Below are 19,275 nucleotides of genomic sequence, written 5' to 3'. Positions count from 1 at the left end.
CTCACCACCGTAATGGAACCGGGACAAACACACGTATGAATGAATGAGAACAGCAGGAAATACAGTGACTCACCAAATGGTTGGTGGTTCGGATCCCTCCACTTCCAGGTAGTCGTACTTCTCCTCTGTCTGGAAGTCTGTAAAGATGACAGAGATGGTGTCTCCAGGTTCGGCCAATAGGATCCAAGTACAGTCGGCCTGGTTACCATAGTTGCCGGGGTAACCGGGACTGGTCACCACCCCACTGCCGCCCCTCACAGTGCCCCCACATGTGTCCTCAGCTGTCAATCAAATCAGAGTGACAAATAGAAAACCTGGGTTAGGGAGAGGAGGAGGGACCGAGGGGCGGACTTTTTTTGTTTTGTTCTTGGTTTTTCTAAATTCAATTTCTTTCTTTTGGATAAATTTCACAGCTACGTAAGATATGGGGGGGGGGGCGGGTCTGATTTATAAACGTGTCAATTCACCTGATTGATCAGATTAGCTTTGAACACCTAATTCTCGAATGGATCTCACATATCTCAACCAATCAATGTGATCACAGGTCAGCCAGCCCAACTCCTCACCTCTCTCCCTCTATGAGCCGACTGCTCCTAGGTCACAGAGTTTTAGTGTATTACTGAAACACTCTGTGCTCTCAACCCTCAATGTTATTTGGTGGCTGGGATGTTAGAAATGGATGGTTTTCATATTGTTGAAACATGGCCTTCTTACGTCACACTTCAGTTATGAAGTAGATCTATGAAGAGTATACATGGTATTGTATAGACAGTTGTTTTGCTGTTATTTTATGAAATTCGATAAACTTGTAGCTTTGGGCTTAAGCCAGTAGATTTTGGAGAATGTTCTCTTTTAGAATCAGGGGATGGGGTTTGGCTGCAGTTCCTGTCACACTCAGAGCTGCTGTCCTCTCCTCCAATAACAAGGCACGTTTCCCTTTCCTCCAATCACAGGGCCCCGCTCTCGTCCCCTCCAATTGCCACCGAGGGACTTTGGATTCGGCTGTTACCCAATTGGCTGGTTCAGTGGCAGCCTATCGCTTAATCCTCGGTTAGTTCCAAAACATGTGGACCAGATGTGACAGTGGATTTGCCTAATTTCCTCTAATTGCTGATCCCATCTGATTAATAGTCTCTTTCCTAATTGGCGGTGGTGCTGATTATTGTATAACAGATAAAGACACATGGATTGCGCTGTGCACACGGCATAAATTATACACTTATAATTTATACGGTTACACTCACAGAGAAAGAAACATACAACATTGGACCTTGTCGCCGGGACATTGGTTGTATGGCAAGTGGTTGGAGATGAACAGGCTCAGTTTGCTCTTTCAAAATGCAGTTTTTTTTAAGAGTATTCTGATGAACGTACAAAAAGAAGTGTATCTGATTCAACATTTAGAAATTTGCATTTATTAAAAGCAAGTCGAGCCCAGTCAAGAATCCAATGCCCCAGCGATAAAAGACACAATGATGAACCTTTTTTTCTGAGAGCGTACAAGTCCAACTGTAAACACGGTATAAATTATACCCGTATAATTTATAGTTATACATAAAAGAGGCAATACTGTATGCAACACACTCTTACAGCAGACATGCATTTTTTTCCTACACACCAGTGAGTGCAATTTGGGACGGCACGTGATTTATACCACTCTGCGGTGCATCACGTTGATATCATCAGTATTTAGAGAAGACAGAGGAACACGAGATGCGCGCTCTCCTAAACTGCACTCACTGATAAGCGGAAAAAGACACATCCTTTATAGGAGTGGAGACAGGGGGCTGTCAGGTGCACATGCACGTCCCCCCGGTTCACCCACGCAGGGTCGGGGTGCTAAGGGGGGGGGGTGGATGCATGTACAGATGACAGAGATTAGGTTGGCACCAAGCCAGACTCCACCCACAGGAGGGGCATGGAGAATAACTGTGGCCCAAGACTCACATGGAGCAACAGACGTTTAACCAATAGAAATAAATAGAAACATCCGCAACATATATAATAAATTGGACAGAACAGGTTGCACTGAGGGGAGACAGGAAATACAAAGAGGCATTTTCAGGGCAACACAAATCGAAAACAGAGACAAACGGAAGTAGACTGAAACAAAAAGGGTAGAGATCAAGTGTGATAAGGTAAAGTAACTGGTTTGAAATGAGTTCTAAAAAAGACTGAAGAGTTTTCAATAAATCAGAGGGAGAAGTGAGGAACAGAACAATGTTCAACTGTCCGATTAAAACAGAAGCTTGTGTCAAGGTAGGTTGACCCAAGCTGCTGCTCAAATCATGAGGGAAGGTGAAGAAGTGGCACGTGGATTAGTCCAAACTTCAGGTGCTGATGTATTGGAAATGAAAGAGATTCACAATTTGCAGTTTATTTATTCAGACAGACAGACAGACAGACAGACAGACAGACAGACAGACAGACAGACAGACAGACAGACATACAGACAGACAGACAGACAGACAGACAGACAGACAGACAGACAGACAGACAGGCTGGCAGGCAGGGTGGGCAGAGACAGACGGACCAGTCTTTATCCAGACAGACATCCATTCCATGGCTAGACGGTTAAGGAGATTTGTGTAAATGACCCAAGACCCAGAAACAATGCTGCAGTGACCTGTGTGATCATGTGTGTGTGAGAGTGTGTCCACCACACTGTGGGAGACGGTGCTCCTCACAGGATGGCAGCTGTCACCTCATGAAAACAGGACATCCGCGAACACTGGTGGACATGCACCTGCATGCTCGCACACTCACACACAGACACACACACAAACACACACACACTCCTATTGCTGCTCTCGAGCTTTTTGATGTGCCCCTGACAGATGACAGACATGTGTGGAAAGGCCTCGAGGTGCACTGGTGTATTGCTCTTATTAAAGAAGGGATAAGAAACTTCTAAAATATAATAAAAAAAAAAGGTGTGTCACAAATGTCAGCGATTCTCTCAAACACAGCAGACCTTTGGTTAATGTGGCATACTAATCTTGTAGGATCACACTAATTCACTCATTACATGCTCTGTCTCTTAATTGCTGTGACATAAACAAAAGAAGACATCATGACCTTTAGAATAAGCAGATTTGAACACCACTGTAGATCTGGCGGAGACCTGACAGTCACGTACAGATGACAGATATGAACATGATCATTTCAGCCGCCACGTGATGCAATTAGGATCCTCACAAATTCGGCTGTGTGTCACCCAGACACACGGAGCTGTGCAGGGAGCGCTTCAGGAGCAGCTGCTCTAATAAAAAGGGACATTTGTCCCATGCACGCCCGGGGGATTGGGGTGGGGGGGTTCAGTCTAGATACCTACAGCCAGTGGTGATTATCTTCTGTTAAATCTGTGTGCACCAGAAATGACACGGCCCTCGTCAGCTCTCCATGTTGCACGCGCTAATTCTGGCTACGGTTCACTCCAGCTCCATTAATCATGAGAGGACATCTGTGTGACAGCGTTAAATATTAGTGTCTCCCTCACTTCCGTGCCTCGGCCCGTCACTTCCCTCTCCAGCCCGTTCGCACTATAAAATGAATATGTCACAATAAAAACAATAATACACCATGTCGCCATTAGGAGCAGGTCGCGGATTACAGCCTATTAATTAGATGATCCTCTCGTTTTGGAATCCTACGCCGTCTGGAGCAAGTGGAAGAATGGAATTTCATTACATACAGTATGAGTCTGATCAGGTTAAAGCAGTGAGTTAAATCCAATAAGCACTTAATTTAATCTGTGCTTTACAACCAAGGAGCACTGAGGTCAGTGCAGCGACTGTCGGTGCTCGAACTGAGCTTTGTTTGAAGATGAGGAACAAAATGGATATAAATGATTAGTGAATGGTTACAAAATGACTGATGGTGACATCCTTGGTATCTGGTTATTAAAAGTAAGTTCAGCTAAGGTCCAACCTGAATCTGCATGCATTGGTTTCATAAAAGAATAAATGGATTTTTCTTCGAGTTAGAGCTTAATCTCGGTGTAAAGGCTACACAGTTAGGGATAATAGTTTGTTATATTGTGAACCTTGGTTGTAAGTTCTCATCCATCTATGTATCTCTCCCATGGACTGAATATAAATATGGATGACACGTCTCCGCTTCCGTCCACGTCAAAGAAAATTAAGCCAAATATCCCAGATAGAAACGCTGCCATCTTGTGCTAATCACATGATTTGAAGCCACACTCTGCTCAGCAGGGATGTGGGGATGGAGGTGCCGGACCTAGGTCTCGCAAATCCATGCACTCGTCAAATAGAGGTAGACTCTCAGCTGTCAATCATAAAATAACTAATTCAAACCAAAAGAACTTGAAAAAATTAACCCTATTTGAACAAAACTACCTAAAATGACAGAAAGCTACTTTGAGAAACTGCACATACTTTGACTCTTTAGTTTGGTCCCATTTGCTGTTCTCTAGGTTTGAAGAGGTAGGGTTTTGACCTACACTGCAGTCGGCCACCAGGCGGCAACTGAGAACCTTTGCCTTCACTTTTGGGTAACCAACATGGCGTCCATCTTCATACACAGGCTATGATTCTGAATCTGACCTCAAAGTTACAAATCTGTACAAACACTTATGAGTGATTCAAGAAAATACTGACACCAAAATGTTGCTTTGTTTGACCTCTTGAGATTTTCTGTCGATTGTAATCTCGGGTACTTTCCGAGGTATTGTACACGTACGAGAAGATGGATGAGCACGAAGGTATTTTATTCTCTCAGATCGGTGTTCCTAATCCGATTCCATCACGGGGCCAACCTGAGTAGATCTATAGGTGAGTGAGGGCGTCGCAATCAGGGCTGCACTGTTCTGCTCTGTGCTCGGCTTTTATTTGGTGGACCTGGACTCGTGCTCGTGACCCAGCGCACTGACCCACGAGCTGAGCGTAAGTCTATGTGAAGGAGGGCGAGTATGACTGTGTGTGTGTGTGGGATGAGGGAGGGGCGGGTAGAGAAAGGTAGTGTTGACCATGTTGCCTTCATTTCTTATCACATCACTGAGCGAACGATGCCCTTTTCTTCGTCTCTCTCTCTCTCGTCGTGCGCCCCCTCTCTTTTCCTCCCCGCCGATTCACTGCTCTCTACACCTCTTCCATTTTTCTGCATTCAGATTATTTATTGGGGTAAAACCATCACATCTCCCCTTTTTACCCTCTTCCCCAATTCATCCTCCCCTTCTAAGGCTACCCCCCCTCCCTCTACTTCCTCATCCTTCCTCCGCCTCTAGCTCTCCCCACCCTCCCTCTCTCCGTCTCTCTCTCATGGCCTGGGGCGCTTTGATCACTCGTTCTTAGCCTCCTTATCCCGCCTCTCTCTCTCTCCCATCCATTCATCCCTTCTTCCCCACTGTGCTGTCATCAATATCGCAGCCATCTGAGGATTCCTTCTTTATCCCGTTTCGCTGTGTCTCCCTTTAAGGTCTTACTTACTCTCTCTGCACTTCACTCTCCATCTCTCACTCTCTCTCTCTCTCTCTTGCCCTCACCCTCCCTTTCCCTCTCTCTCGGCTGATTGATTTTATGTTTAATAGCTTTTCTGGCCTCATCTCCTTTTTTCCCCCCACTTGCTGTATCTTCCTCCTCTTCCTTTCCTTCTGTCCCATAACTCCATCCCTTTCCTGTGTCACTTTGATAGTCAGATCACTATCGCCATCAGATTCATACAAACACACACCCACACACACAGAAACACACACACTCTCACACAAAGTCACACACACACACTTCAATCACCAAAGACCCAGTGTGCTGTCAGCCTCTAAGGATTATGGGCCATCTACATCATCCTCTCCTCTCCTCTGTCTTCAGGCTGTATCCATCCAACCCTTCTACCCTCTTATCTACATCCACCCACCTATCCATCAACCTCTTGCCCCCTATATGCTGAAAAGCTGAATACATACAGCCACCTCGCTTTTTCCCTCATCACTCCATCTGTACCTTTCATACCGTTTACCTGCCGCGTGAATGGCAGAACAGAAAGGAGGGACACTGCCTGTGAATGTTTAACCTTTAATTCAATTTCCTCCTGGTTCTAAGTTGCCGGACATTCATCAAGTGTCTTTAGCAGCTGCTCTGCTTGCCACGTCGCCTCAATGCAGAGAAAACGCAATATCACTTGTGGTCTCAATGTCACAACGCAGCCGTGCCAGGATGCATTAAGCGACAGTTCTAGATGCATAAGAATCAGATCCTACAGACGGTGCCAGCACATCTGAAAAAGCCCAGTAATGGAATTGGTGGCATTGTGAACTGAATCCAACTTAGCTCCTGGATGCAGTCCAGCAGCGATGGGCTGACAAGCAATGCAAAGAAAAAAAAGAGTCATCAAAATCACCATTTATCACTTTCCCCTTCAGACCTGCACACAAAGGCTTTGTTTGAACTGATCTGACGCTTTGTTGGACAAATTTACGTTATGTTGATGGTTAAAAAAAGGATTGAGTTTGGGTTATAATCCTTGATTAAGGTTATAGATAATCATCAACATATTTAACTAGACAACAGCTGTCTCCTGTGTGAGTCTCCAAGGTTTTTGTAGTCGCAGTCAAACATCTCATCTAGTTTGTAGTCTTTCGGCCATTTGCTGATCATGTAGTGTTTCTTGGGATGAAAGTCTTCTACTCTACATCTGGTTTGTCTCAGACAGTATGTACGTTAACAAGAATAACTAAGACCAACTTGGATCAGTTTGAAGCGAGGCTTTGTAATAAACCATGATAAGAACTAGACTTAGAACAAACTGAGGAAAATAGAAATAAACTAATTTCTCGTACACAAGTCTGCCTCAAGTAAAGGCCTGTTACCTCCTGCAGTTGAGTAAAAAAGCCTGAGTCACTATTTGAGGAAATAAGGTCATAAAGTAGTCGGCTGGAGTTCTCGGTGACTAAACACCTAATTTCCGTTCCGACGTCTCCTATGTGCCATGAGGTGGTTATATTCACTACTGATGTTCTGGCTTTTACTGTTTATTATGGTGTAATTACAGGGTATTTGCTACTAGTTTGTTGCAGAGTCGCCACAGTGAGCTTTCTACAGATGTCCAACCAAACACAAAAACTGTTCCGGTTCAAGTCTATTCACTGCAAGTCACATTTTACAAATGGCATTTAGTATGACACACGGTGTGGACATTCCTAAAATTGTGCACGATGACCTCAGAACATCAGGCCGATGACCTACGGTGTGTTTTTCATGACTAATATTTTTTTTACAAGTAATTGATGTGACTCTTGGTGCGCCCACCATCTCTGCTGAGATGAGTACAACATAATATTTGGACTGTTCTTCAGGGCCAGTTTAGTGAAGCACGACTGAAGGAGTAATGCAGCTTTAAAACTTCCAGGGAGGATGTCTGACTTTGTTTTCTAAGAAATTAGTTTTGAGATGATGTAGTTGTGTATATGGAGAGTGATGCATCCAGAGAACAGTTTTTTGCACCATCTGCTCCCATAAAACAGCTTCATATTCCTTGGCTGCTATTCGACCATGCAGCAGACATGTGGGCTAAAGGCATCCTTCATTTTGCCAAATGTAAACCCATCTGGATGTGATGTATGACATTATTTTTCTCACAAGAACAGGCTGTATTTCCTTCACACCCAAACTGAGCCATTGGGTCTTTGATGAATTCTGCGGCAACTTCTACAGCTGCCGTTTTGTGTGGTTCGCTTCCTTCCCCGTTCGCATTCTGCTGGTGTGCATCAACTGATGATCGCTGTTTGCTGATGCAATGGCTTGTCATGACCACAGACGGCTCCCCTTCAGGCTTTCAGGTATCAACTATGGGCCTTTAATGCTCGGCTGCCACATTTCGCTTTGAAAACTCATAAAAGTGATGACTGCCGTCCTGCGCTCAAAGCAGACAAACACCCCCATTAAACGCTGTATTACTCACCTGCTTTGCTGCCTTAGTGGCTGTGGATTAGTATATCTAAATTTATTCCTGTGACTCGGACGCTCCCGTAATTCCCTTTTTCCTCCCTTTGAATATTGCTGTCATATTTTTCTATCACTCTTTTGCACCTCGTTAAAAACATTGGTTGCTGTCATCTGCTTGGCTCGTAGCATTTAGGGCAAACACACACACACACAAACACACGACCCACACACACACATAGCTAGTAACCATGCTGACCTTCAGATCCTCCCACCATCTGTCCAGGAATCAAAAAACAGATGCTGTCTGCCAGTCAACTAACAGCCCGACATTTAGACCAATTAGGGCAGAAGGGTGATTTAATGGTAGCTCACCAGAAGGAGATGAATAAAGAGAGCAGCCATTGATTGATAGATAAATCGCTATCACGATTATTATTCTTACAGTGGCCTTTCAACCCCGATTAACCCAGAGAGTCAAATTTGCTGGCAACAGATAAAGCGAGCGCCAATTTTGCTCATTATACTTTAATCATTCTCTCCTTCTATTCCTGATACATCCAAATGACACAAGAGACTCAAATGAAGTTTTGCGAAAATGTGATACCATAAGTAAATTCTAAAATATCCACCAATAACAGAAACGTCACGGTGATCTCACTGGGGAATGTCACTGTGCACTTGCTTTGTCGACAACCCTGAAACTGGGAGAGATTTGGTTTATTGCTCAGGGACTGTTCACATCCTGTTACTGTAACGTGGTCTTTTCTTCCATTGTATCGCCCTCTCGCCTCAACAAAAACTGTTCTCTAACGGCCTTTTATTCAAAGTGATCGCATTGCTTCTGTGCACGTGACAAACATTTTCTATTGGATTTCTATTCAAAAATCAAAGATAGGAAAAAAATAGAAGCATCGAAAATGAACTGCAACATGCAATCATACGGTATAGCCCTATTTTGAAGGTACATCTGATTGTGTGTCTATGATGGGCCTGTTTCACTGTCTTTGTGTTTCTCCCCAAGTTTACGTTTTGAATGTGCAGTTAAACCTTTGTGTGGAGGAGAGAGAGAGAGAGAGAGAGAGAGAGAGAGAGAGAGAGAGAGAGAGAGAGAGACAGACACCCTGGGTCTCAGTGTGTGTTAAATGTCATCTCTGACAAGTTCAACAAATAGCTGCACACTGAGAGTTTAACGCATCACAGCCCTGATGAAACACACACTTGGCTCTCGTCTCTCTTCCCTTCAGCCAGATACATGTCTTTTCTGCTCTTCTTTTGTGCCACATCCCCCCCCCCCCTTTTTTGGACAGCCTGCGAGGGCATGTGTCAAACAAAGTAAAACACGCACACATACAAATGTGTTGAAAAAGTAAGCTACACCAACCACGCTCTCCCAAAAGATTGGTATGACACTGGAGTAATCTTATTCCCCAAACAGGGATAATGGCACAATCAAGGAGTATTCAAGATATCACAGCGGAGAAAGACAACAACAACAAAGCCCCTTTTGCAACTGGTCCAAAAGCCCACTAACATCTTTCTTCTGTCTGTGTGGGAAAGGATACGATCTCAATTCACTCCTGGGTCAAAAAATGCTGAACTAGACACGGCTCTGGTGCTGATCATGAACACGACACACAGGTAAAAATCTCCGTCTTCATCGGCTTTATTTTGGCAATCAAGAATTGATGCTGCTCCTTGCTGGTGTCGGGGAAAATGTACAAGCGCTTTTTTTTTTCTTTGTACAGTGCAAGATACTACCGTGACGCTCATTTAAAAAAAACGTAGAGAAGATGTATAATCAATCTGAAACTGCATTGTGAGACGTCTTCATCTACAAAGCTCCATCGCATGAAAAACATCATATATAACATGCCCCGGGCTGTTCCTCTGATCATCGGTGGACCAGCATAGCATCTGGACACCAGGAGAAAATCCAGCTTTGAAAATGTTGCACGATTAGGCAAATTCATTCAGTATAAATGCTGGAATTTACTGGAATACCCTTGAAAAAACAAGAAACACCACAGAATATGTTTGACTTTCCATGTGTGTGTAAATAGTGAAGATATTCTATATAATTGCTGCTTTAGAGAGGACCAACACAAGAGGATAAACCTAAAATGATCAAATTGAGTGAAACGACACACAGTGAAAAGTGATGTATTTTCTAAAAAAGAGCATTATTAGATTACTGTCACCAAGTTGAGTCACAGTAATAATCCACTGTCACAAAGACGCCACGTCTCCAGTGATGACAGTCCCTCTAAATGTTGAAACTTACAATGGCCAAGTCCAAACACTTCCCAACAGGCTGTCTATGTCCGAAAAGACTTGAAAATGCAAACAGCAATGGGCTGCGACAGACATCAACCACAAACCATAAAGGCGGATCTGTATGTCTATATCAGGTTGACCTCTTGCCCTACGCAATCAATATATAGAAATAAAGCTGGTGGTCGATATTAGCGAGAATAAGTCACATGTACCACTGCTGAACCGCATTCCGTCTTTCATGATGTGTGTGGACGACCTTTTCTACTTTCCATAATCAATACCTGGGCATGAAAATGCAAATCAACACTAAATGTAGCAAGTTATCCACAGGAGGTGTTTACATTTACATCCGGGTCACGTCTTCAATGATTTTACAGGAAGCATCCATTGAAAAATAGAGACTGTAATACTGAGAGCAGAGAGGAATGTAAGAGGAAATCAACCTGAATCATATGGAACAAAGTGCTGCTACAGCCGTGTCACAAATCAGGGGCCACCTCCCCTGCGTAGGAATCCCTATTTGCATTTCCAGTTGCATCAGCCATCCATATTGCTGCCTGTTAGCTTTTTCACCAGCGTGCAATGAATCCTGGGAGAGGATCCATCTCTTAGATCCTTCGTCGCTCGGAAATGTGTCGGAGATAAGGTATTGTAAATGTGTTATAGATGCTCAATAGGCTAAATCGTTGTCTTTCTTTCACTCCATATGTGTGTTTTCTCATCAGGGTATTTTCCATCATACCCACTGAACTTGTCCAGTCCAGAATCTCTTAGGGCCAAGTTCTGGCTTTACTTTGGCAAAAGGTCATAGCTGAGGCCCTGGTTAAATTCAATGGAAGTCAATACAAAGTCCTAATACCTGCCAAAACTCTGTCTGTGTTTGTGTGTGTATTCGTCCAGGCCTGAGAAATTGCTGCGGTGAATAAAAAAGCTAACAGGAAGAGTAGAAACAGGAGAACAAGGGAAAGCAGTGATTGGTGCAGATAAAGAGCGACTGCGATAGAAAGGAAAGACAAGGGGCCAAAGAGAGAGAGAGAGAGAGGTGCAGCGTCTACGATGACTCGGGACTCACATTCAATTAGTCTGTCATTGTTGAAAATAGAAAGTAACAGAATAAGAGCGCCGACAAAACAGAGAGCTGCTTGTGCATCTTGCTATCTCTACTTTTATCTGGTAATAATTGTTTCTCGTTGCTTTGTAAAGCAATATTATAAAACTTATTTTTAAAACCTGAATGAATAAATTGGATTTAACCTGATCTGCGACAAAGAGAGTGAAGGAAGAGACGGGAACATGGATGAAATGATGTCCGTGTTGTTTCTGATGTCCACTTTGTAAATTGATTATTGAAAATAATGACATCCTTTGCTACTTTTAAAGGTCTCTCCATGAATTTGGACGTTGAATAATACCCATGAAAATAAAATGGATTTAAAATTGCGAGTCAAATGAACAGCTGCCGAGTTGAAGTTGGATTGTTCACATTTATCCCCATCACTCGGCACCATTAACAGCAGCAGAGCCTTTCCAGGACAGCCCATCTATACTCGTGCATTAAGTTACAGTTTAAGAAGTAGTATCTATCATCCAGCTGTCAGGGGATTCTCTGAGAGAGAGAGAGAATTTGAGAGAGAGAGAGAGATGCATGTTAGTTGAGGAAAAGACAGATGACAGAGCAAACCCAGATGATGACGGATGATTTAATGAAGAACTGACTGGCTGGAAGAAGGGAAAAGCAATTAGAAGACAAAACAGGCGCACGGAGGGGAGAGATGGGGGGGAGAAGGAGATGGAATGAGAGGAAAGACGGATGAATATTGGATAGAAATGGATCAAGACGGCGACTGAGAGGATTAGCGGGAACAATGGCGAGATAAAGGGGAGAGATAGAGAAATATGAATATAGATAAAGAGCAACACCAGGAGCGGAGGCAGAGGCATGCAGATCCACTGCATTGTGATGCAGGCGGAGACAGGGGGGGGACGGGGGGGACGGGGGGCAGGAGAGATCAACGGATAGAACGGTTTAAAAATACGAATTCCAGATAATATCTCAGGGAGAAATGGAGAGATTTGAGCATTGCAAAGTATGTGTGCTGGAGTATCTCTGCTGGATGTGGGAATCCAGCTGAAAACCAAACAGGGTGCGAGTGTGTGAACTCTTTTCTGCTTGTGGTTTTGTTTCATTCTGTCTCTCTTCAATATTTTACCAAAGGAGGAAGAAGAAAGAGCTGGACCCTGTTTTCCATAATTTTGTTCTCTTCCTCCTCCCACTCTTCACCTTCTTGCTTCCTCACCTTGAGTTCAGTTCTAATTCAAAGTGCTTTTCTCACACGACTTCTCCGTTGCCAAAAGCTCAAACACATGCAAATAAAAAAAAACTCTTTACTCCCTCTTCTGGCCATCTCTTCCTCTTTCTGTATTTCATGTCTCTCTCTTCAAGGAAAGGTCAATTCCAAGCAGGTTTTAATGCTCGAGGATCAATGCAGGTTCGTCTCCCCGGTCATGTGTGTGTGTCTGTGTCCATATTCTGTGCGTGAGCTATGTGTGTGTGTGTGTGTCCATGTCTGTCGGTGGGCAGCATGCATTCATGAGCATCTGTGAGTTAGTGTGTGTTTGGATTATTCATGAGGCTAAAGTGCTCCGCTGGGAGAAATGCAATGCTTCTAATATCTTATTCGCAACATGTCTGTCTTTGTTTTAACAATGCATCGCCCGAGGAGATACAGCTTTTCAAACCTTAAAACTGGACTCTGGGAAAATCATCTCGATAAAATCTCCTTTAAAAGCAATCTTCACAGTGCGTAATCTTCACGTACTCCTTTACAGCTTTGTAAACAGTGCAGGGTGATCATCATCCTCATCCCTCACGTGTACATTAAAACTCATTTTTTCTGCAGCTCAGTGAAAGGACATCATTGTTTAACATGGCAAACCTTTCGAGAAGGTGGTGGTGACATAACAAGCTCTCCCAGAGGGGCGTGGATTAAAGACACATGCTGCTACACATATGTTTCAACACATGGGTTCGCAATTTAAAGTGTATGACGCGTATTAGTGCAATTTAATGCATGTTATCAAAAGCAGCTGTTGAAAAGGAGCATATATAAAAATTGACGACATGACAGGTCCCCGAAAGTGAAGCCATGGTATCTTAATCTCTCTCTTTTGCCTGGCTGCAGTAAAGATCTTCCGGCCACCTCCATGTTAGTATTAAGGACATGGGCCAAACTGAAAACTGAAAACGAATACATGTTACTGTCATTTTAAGTGGTTGTTGTCTCACTGATTTATATTGATGTGCTCATATTTATGTTAAGTTGGGCTTGGGTTTGTTATTTGATGCGATACAAATGGGGTGAAACATCATGATTGACAGCTGAGACTGACTCGCCATTGGTCGAGGCCGTACCTGTGAATCCAGGCACCTATCGCCACTGCACAGACTCTTGCTGCAAATTACATCACCGCTGCAAGATGGCCGCATACAAATCCAGAGTAGTTTGGCTTCATTTTAAATAGTGGGAGGAACTGAAGACTCATCTGCGATCTGTTTTAAATCGTCTGCGTCCCTGTGTTCCTACTCTTCATCGGGTGTCTGAAGTAACTTTTTAACACACTGGTTACATCATTTTTCCACTATAGAGGCGGCATATTTTTTGATTTATGAATTGCTCTATGTATTCACGGCGGTGGAGTCACTGGGAGGCAGTCGAACTGGGTGGTAAATACAAAGGGCACAACTGTCAGAGCCTGAGCACATCTCAACCATCAAACACGCTCATGGAAATATTCCCTTATTGTTTCGTTTAACCCGATGCCACGCACTTGCACGAGAACTTTGTGTTTGAGTGCCTTTTGAATATTGCTTTGATGCAATGTGCTTTTCATTAACTTGAACTATCAAAGTGTATCTGCTGGTTTTCGCTGCGCGCTAATCGGTGGCACTGCTGTGACCGTGAGCGTTATCGTGATTATGTGTGATAGCGTCTTGTTTTATAAACACGGATCTCTGCATGTGTATGTCAAATAATGTGCGCGTGATGAAGGGTGCGGATCTCAGAGTCATGCATAGGTGAATAACCTGATTGCCTGTTACCCTGCGAATGAGCCAGTCATGCATGTTGACTACTGATACACACACCAGCACCCGGTGGAGGATGTGTGTGTATGTGCATCTGCATGGTTATGTCTGTGTCAAACTGTTACATGTACGGTTGCATGAATGTGCATGTGAGTCCACACATGCAAATTCCTTTTTTTTGTGTGTATGCATTTGTGTTTTAAAATCGCATGTTAAATGCAAACATGGTAAGGGTTAAGTGAAGCCAGTCTAAACAAACAAATCATGCATGTACAGGCATCTCCTCGGGGAGTGTGTGTCTGTGTGTTTCTGTAAATGTAAGCGTGCATGTTAGTTATGATATATGTGCACTGCTGGTGCCTGCAAATGAATATGAATGACTAAATTCATGTCAGTACAGTGCAGCGAGGTGTGTCCACTGTTTTCATGGAGCGGTTCACCGCAGTTAGACTACCACGTCCTCTCTGTCAGACAAATGTCAAAGTAGTCGGAGGTCTAGTATGGAGCCATCACCACCTCCACCTCCACCTCCACCTCCACCTCCATCTCCACCTCCACCTCCACCTCCACCTCCATCTCCACCTCCATCTCCACCTCCACCTCTACCTACACCTACACCTACACCTCCACCTCCACCTCCACCTCCATCTCCACCTCCATCTCCACCTCCACCTCTACCTACACCTACACCTACACCTACACCTACACCTACACCTACACCTAAACCTACACCTACACCTACACCTACACCAACACCTACACCAACACCTACACAATAGCAGTGCTGGGCTACAGGATCATCTTCACATGCCACTGGAAGTAAAATTAATAGAAAAAGAATACAAGGTGAACTATTTAAAAAGATTCTGCAAACTTGTCGTTATTAGCATTTCATTCACATAAGGAACTAAAGTGAACTAGATCATTATATCTACAAGCATTTGCGTAAATACCATATAATATGAGTTATTAAACAAGCCCTTGTTTTATTTTTCAACTTAAGATTATCAACTACCAATGTTGTGATTTGAAGTTGACCGCTGGCTGAGCTCCGAGTGAACCAGACCACCTGCTGTAAAAAGCTGCTGGACCGGTGACATCCTGAGAGTCAGCGGACTGAGCCGACAGTTTTTGGCAACCACAGCTTCCTTATTATAAGATGGCTTGATACCATTTATACAGCACAATGCAGCGTCCTGCTCCAGGCAAGTGGAAATGAGCAAGAGTGAATAGGAAATTATGTTTGGCCGCGGCAGAGGGGGACTAAGATACTGGAGGTGGTAAAGATGCGAAGCTCCGATGCTAACAATCTGAATCAAATCAGTGTAGAAAACATTCAGGTGCAGCTTTGCATATTTAGCAGTTGCTGAGCAATTAACAATCAATGCTGAAAGTTTGTTCAGCTTGTACGACCCAGGAAGCATCAAACTTTGTCTTCCGATCACTTCCAATCAGAGAGAGCAAATACCAGCGTGGCTGTGACGTGGCTGCTCTTGGTTTGTGTTCCCCCTGAATGCCGTCATCAGTATTTCCCAGACAAGGGAACAGAGAGAAACATCCTCTCTCTATCAGGGTGTCAACCGCCGACCTCCACTTTCCACTTCATTCACATAAGTAATTTACACTCATGAAATATATATTTTTGAACCGTGACCTTGAGGATTTGGATAGAGATGCTCATTAAGAGTGTGAGATGACCTCGACTACAGCTACGTTATTTCAATCCTTCAGACACACACAAGCTGTTTGAGGTTAAAGTTGTAATTTTAAAGCAGTAACTATTTAAAAAAAATTGCATTTCTTATTTTAAATGTCACCTTGTCTCCAACTATAAAGCTTTTTTTTTTTATATATAAATGTTCAAAGGTTCTTTCATGAGCTCCTACAATGTACCAACTTTGAAACACATCTGCTGCTTGGGAGAAAGCATCGAGTTGTGACATGTGATACTCTTCAACTTCAGCACTGCATCAGCTACAGTAAATGTGGCAAAAGCGGAACCTTTACTAAAATCCTCCTTTTTAAATAAGTTAAAAGAGGAAAGAAGAGAGCCTGCTCTGTTTGTTAGTGCGTCATAGCCTCGGGAATAGCTTGTAACTTTTTTTTGGGGGGGGGGGAGGAAACTGCATTTCAACACATCTCATGTCTCTGAACCCGCGGGGGGTCGGATCTCACGCTTTCATTGTAAAAAAGTGAAACTTCTGGATAACTCTGCAGATGAAGGTGTTTGAAATTCAGCACTACAGGTGGAAGGAAGTTAAAAACTCTGTAATTCCACAGAACCGACTCTTTCATCTTTATCTGAGGACGTGCAATGTTTTTAACACTTGCCTGTCTGTCTCTGGAACTGTTTGCCTCAAGATCATCTCTCCATCTGCAATGAAAACGATCCTCTACCTATCTGTAGCATATCCCCCCCAAAAGATGGTCAAGACTTTCAACTGATGTTTTCAGTTTTTGTCCCGTTAGTGGCTTTATTAGAAAAGATTGATGTGTTAGTTCCTGTTATAAGCAGGTTGGTGGTTGAGACTCTTGTTTTGAAAGGGGTTCTAACGGAGAGGGGTTCTATCGATAGAGAAAAGTGTGAAGGAAAATAAACGGGTGTGATGTCCTGATTCCATCACCATGTCTCGTGTCCTTTCTCGGCTGAGGCCTCCTGACAGTAAAAGAGAACTTACTGCTTGGCAACATTAGTCTTTTGTAGTCTGCTGTTATTTATACAGAAGGAGAGTCTGACAATTTTAAGTGATGCTATGTCTATGGACGCTATATGTCACTTTCAAAATAAAAGCTTGGAAAAAAAAATTGAGTGAAAAACAGGATAATTATCTGGGAATGCAATACGCTCCGTAGATTCCTCCTCCCCATCTGGAACATTCCTGTTTGCAGCACGTATGTAACGCCACCGACACGTCGCAACAATACAACCGGTGAAGTTCTTCCTGCATGTCTCCTTTCCTCTATCTCTCTGTCAGCCACAGCATCTCTTCATGCTGTAACTACATTATGCATGCGGATAGCACGTCTAAACAGCGGTCTCCGTGGTAACCCAAAACACATCCATCATCATCCCCATGACAACCAGGGATGGAGATGTCAATCAGTGCCATCCGGGGGGGGGGGGAGCCATGAATAAGCCAGAGTTTGGTGCATGCGCACACACAACTGCACCTGGAACGACGCGCACAACTACACACTTATATAAACACACACAACATGCAGGATAAGCGCACGCGGGGCAACTATGTCGTCCGGGGTATTTGCCGTCACTCCAGATCATCTGTTTGTTGGATTACAAGCAACTTTCCAGCACACACATTTTATTTAGGTTGGGCCGGTCCAGATCCATCATAAATTGACACACAGCAGGACGGTGCATAAGGGCTCTTTACCACCAGGGGGCCTTCAGCGGAGGATTAAAGAAACAGCTCCTAAAGGTTATCTGTGGCGCTGCACTCGCTACCTTGACAGCAGCTAAATGTGTTTAAAGCGCAAGTGTCATTTTTCTGAGGTTTTGGCTCAAAAGTAGCAGCAAAGTGCTTTGTGTGCATTTTGTTTCATATTTCACACACACAACGTCTCCGGGGGGGGGGGGGGGGGGGAGTGACACCAGCTGATGGACTATGAACTATACACTTTGAGCCCTTACAACTAAAATGACTACACAACAGCAAATTGTTTTATCATGAAACCAAACAAGTCACTCGCTCCCTCCCGGGTGGAAGAGTAATGAAGGTTTTTTTCCCCCCCTCCCTGTCTCTCACCGACGTGTCCTGACCACAACCTTTCCCCCCTCTGCCTCGCTCCCGCTCACCCTGTCTGTCTCTATCTTCCCCCCCTGCTTTCTCACCATCCCTCCTTTCCTCTCAGATTAAACTGTCTCTCCGGCTGTCCCCCTTGAAATCCCCCTGTTACACAGCACCTCAGGCGGTGTGTGTGAGGGTGTGGGTGCGTGTTTGTGTGAGGGTGTGTGTGTGTGTGTGTGTGTGTGTGTGTGTGTGTAAGCCAGACACGGTAGCTGAGCATTAACCTGTCAAAGTATCAAGAGACAGGGGGAAAAAGAGAGCAAAGAAGAGAAAGTGAGAGAGGGAGGGGGAGAGAGAGAGGGATAAGTATAGAAAAAGAGAGAGAGAGAGAGAGAGAAAGGGAGAGAGAGAGAGAGAGAGAGAGAGAGAGAGAGAGACAGAGAGAGACAGAGAGAGAGAGAGAGATATCAGCTCATCAGAACCGGAACTGTATGTTGTGTAGTGGAGGTGGTTCTGTTCCCATAGTAACATCCTCCTTACTGGATTTAAGAAACACGCACACACACACACACACACACACACACACACACACACACACACACACACACACACAAACACACATATATATATAGATAGATAGTTAGAGACATATAAGAAAAACAAGGATCCACCTGCTCATACACACACACACACTCACAGAACACATTTAATTAACATTTTTAAATATATGCCTCTAACTCATTATCTTGACCTGCCTGCTAACCAATACATTTTCATCATTGAAAGTCAAAAATTTACAGTTGCTAAAAATACTAAAAAATAATGCAGGCCACAGCAGCCGATATGCATCTGGAAGCAGATTATGTATGTATGAGACATCCAGATAACAATAGCCATGTGTGGCCATTACTGCAAACAGTGCAGGTGCAGCGGAAGAGCGAATTAAGGATGTGAGCGACACTCCCGCGGTCAAGTGCAATGAGAGGAGCTCATTGAGTCAAATGAGATGTGCCGTACGAAATGAAACGGCTGAGAGCGGAGGCACCGGGGCTCTGCACAGCTGCGCAAAACCACTTAGGCGGTAACAAAGCAAACATCGGCGCCATAACAGAGCGAACAGCACTGAAGGATAACGTGGACGAGTCCGGACTGTGCTGAGGAGTGTGTGTCTGTTTGTGTTTGAGTTCTGCCTACATGGTTAAACATAAATACTAATAAACAAGGTAAGCTTGTGAAAGAAGGGTTGGCCCTTCCTTCTTTCATCCTGCTG

At 44.0% G+C, this 19,275-nt stretch overlaps 1 protein-coding gene across 1 annotated transcript in view; it reads right to left on the bottom strand.

The window, feature by feature from the left end:
* The window catches only part of csmd3b (CUB and Sushi multiple domains 3b), a 317,162-nt gene that overhangs the window by 150,694 nt on the left and 147,193 nt on the right, over positions 1-19,275 (bottom strand). Inside the window, exon 5 of the mRNA XM_062410450.1 lies at positions 74-281. Within this exon, the coding sequence (XP_062266434.1) occupies positions 74-281 (208 nt within the window). The remainder of the gene's footprint in view (positions 1-73; positions 282-19,275) is intronic.

This window comes from Platichthys flesus, chromosome 17, assembly GCF_949316205.1.
Source record: "Platichthys flesus chromosome 17, fPlaFle2.1, whole genome shotgun sequence".
Taxonomy (NCBI): Eukaryota; Metazoa; Chordata; class Actinopteri; order Pleuronectiformes; family Pleuronectidae; genus Platichthys; species Platichthys flesus.
The sequence above is the reverse complement of the archived record's forward strand: the minus strand, read 5'-3'. Positions and strand labels throughout refer to the sequence as shown.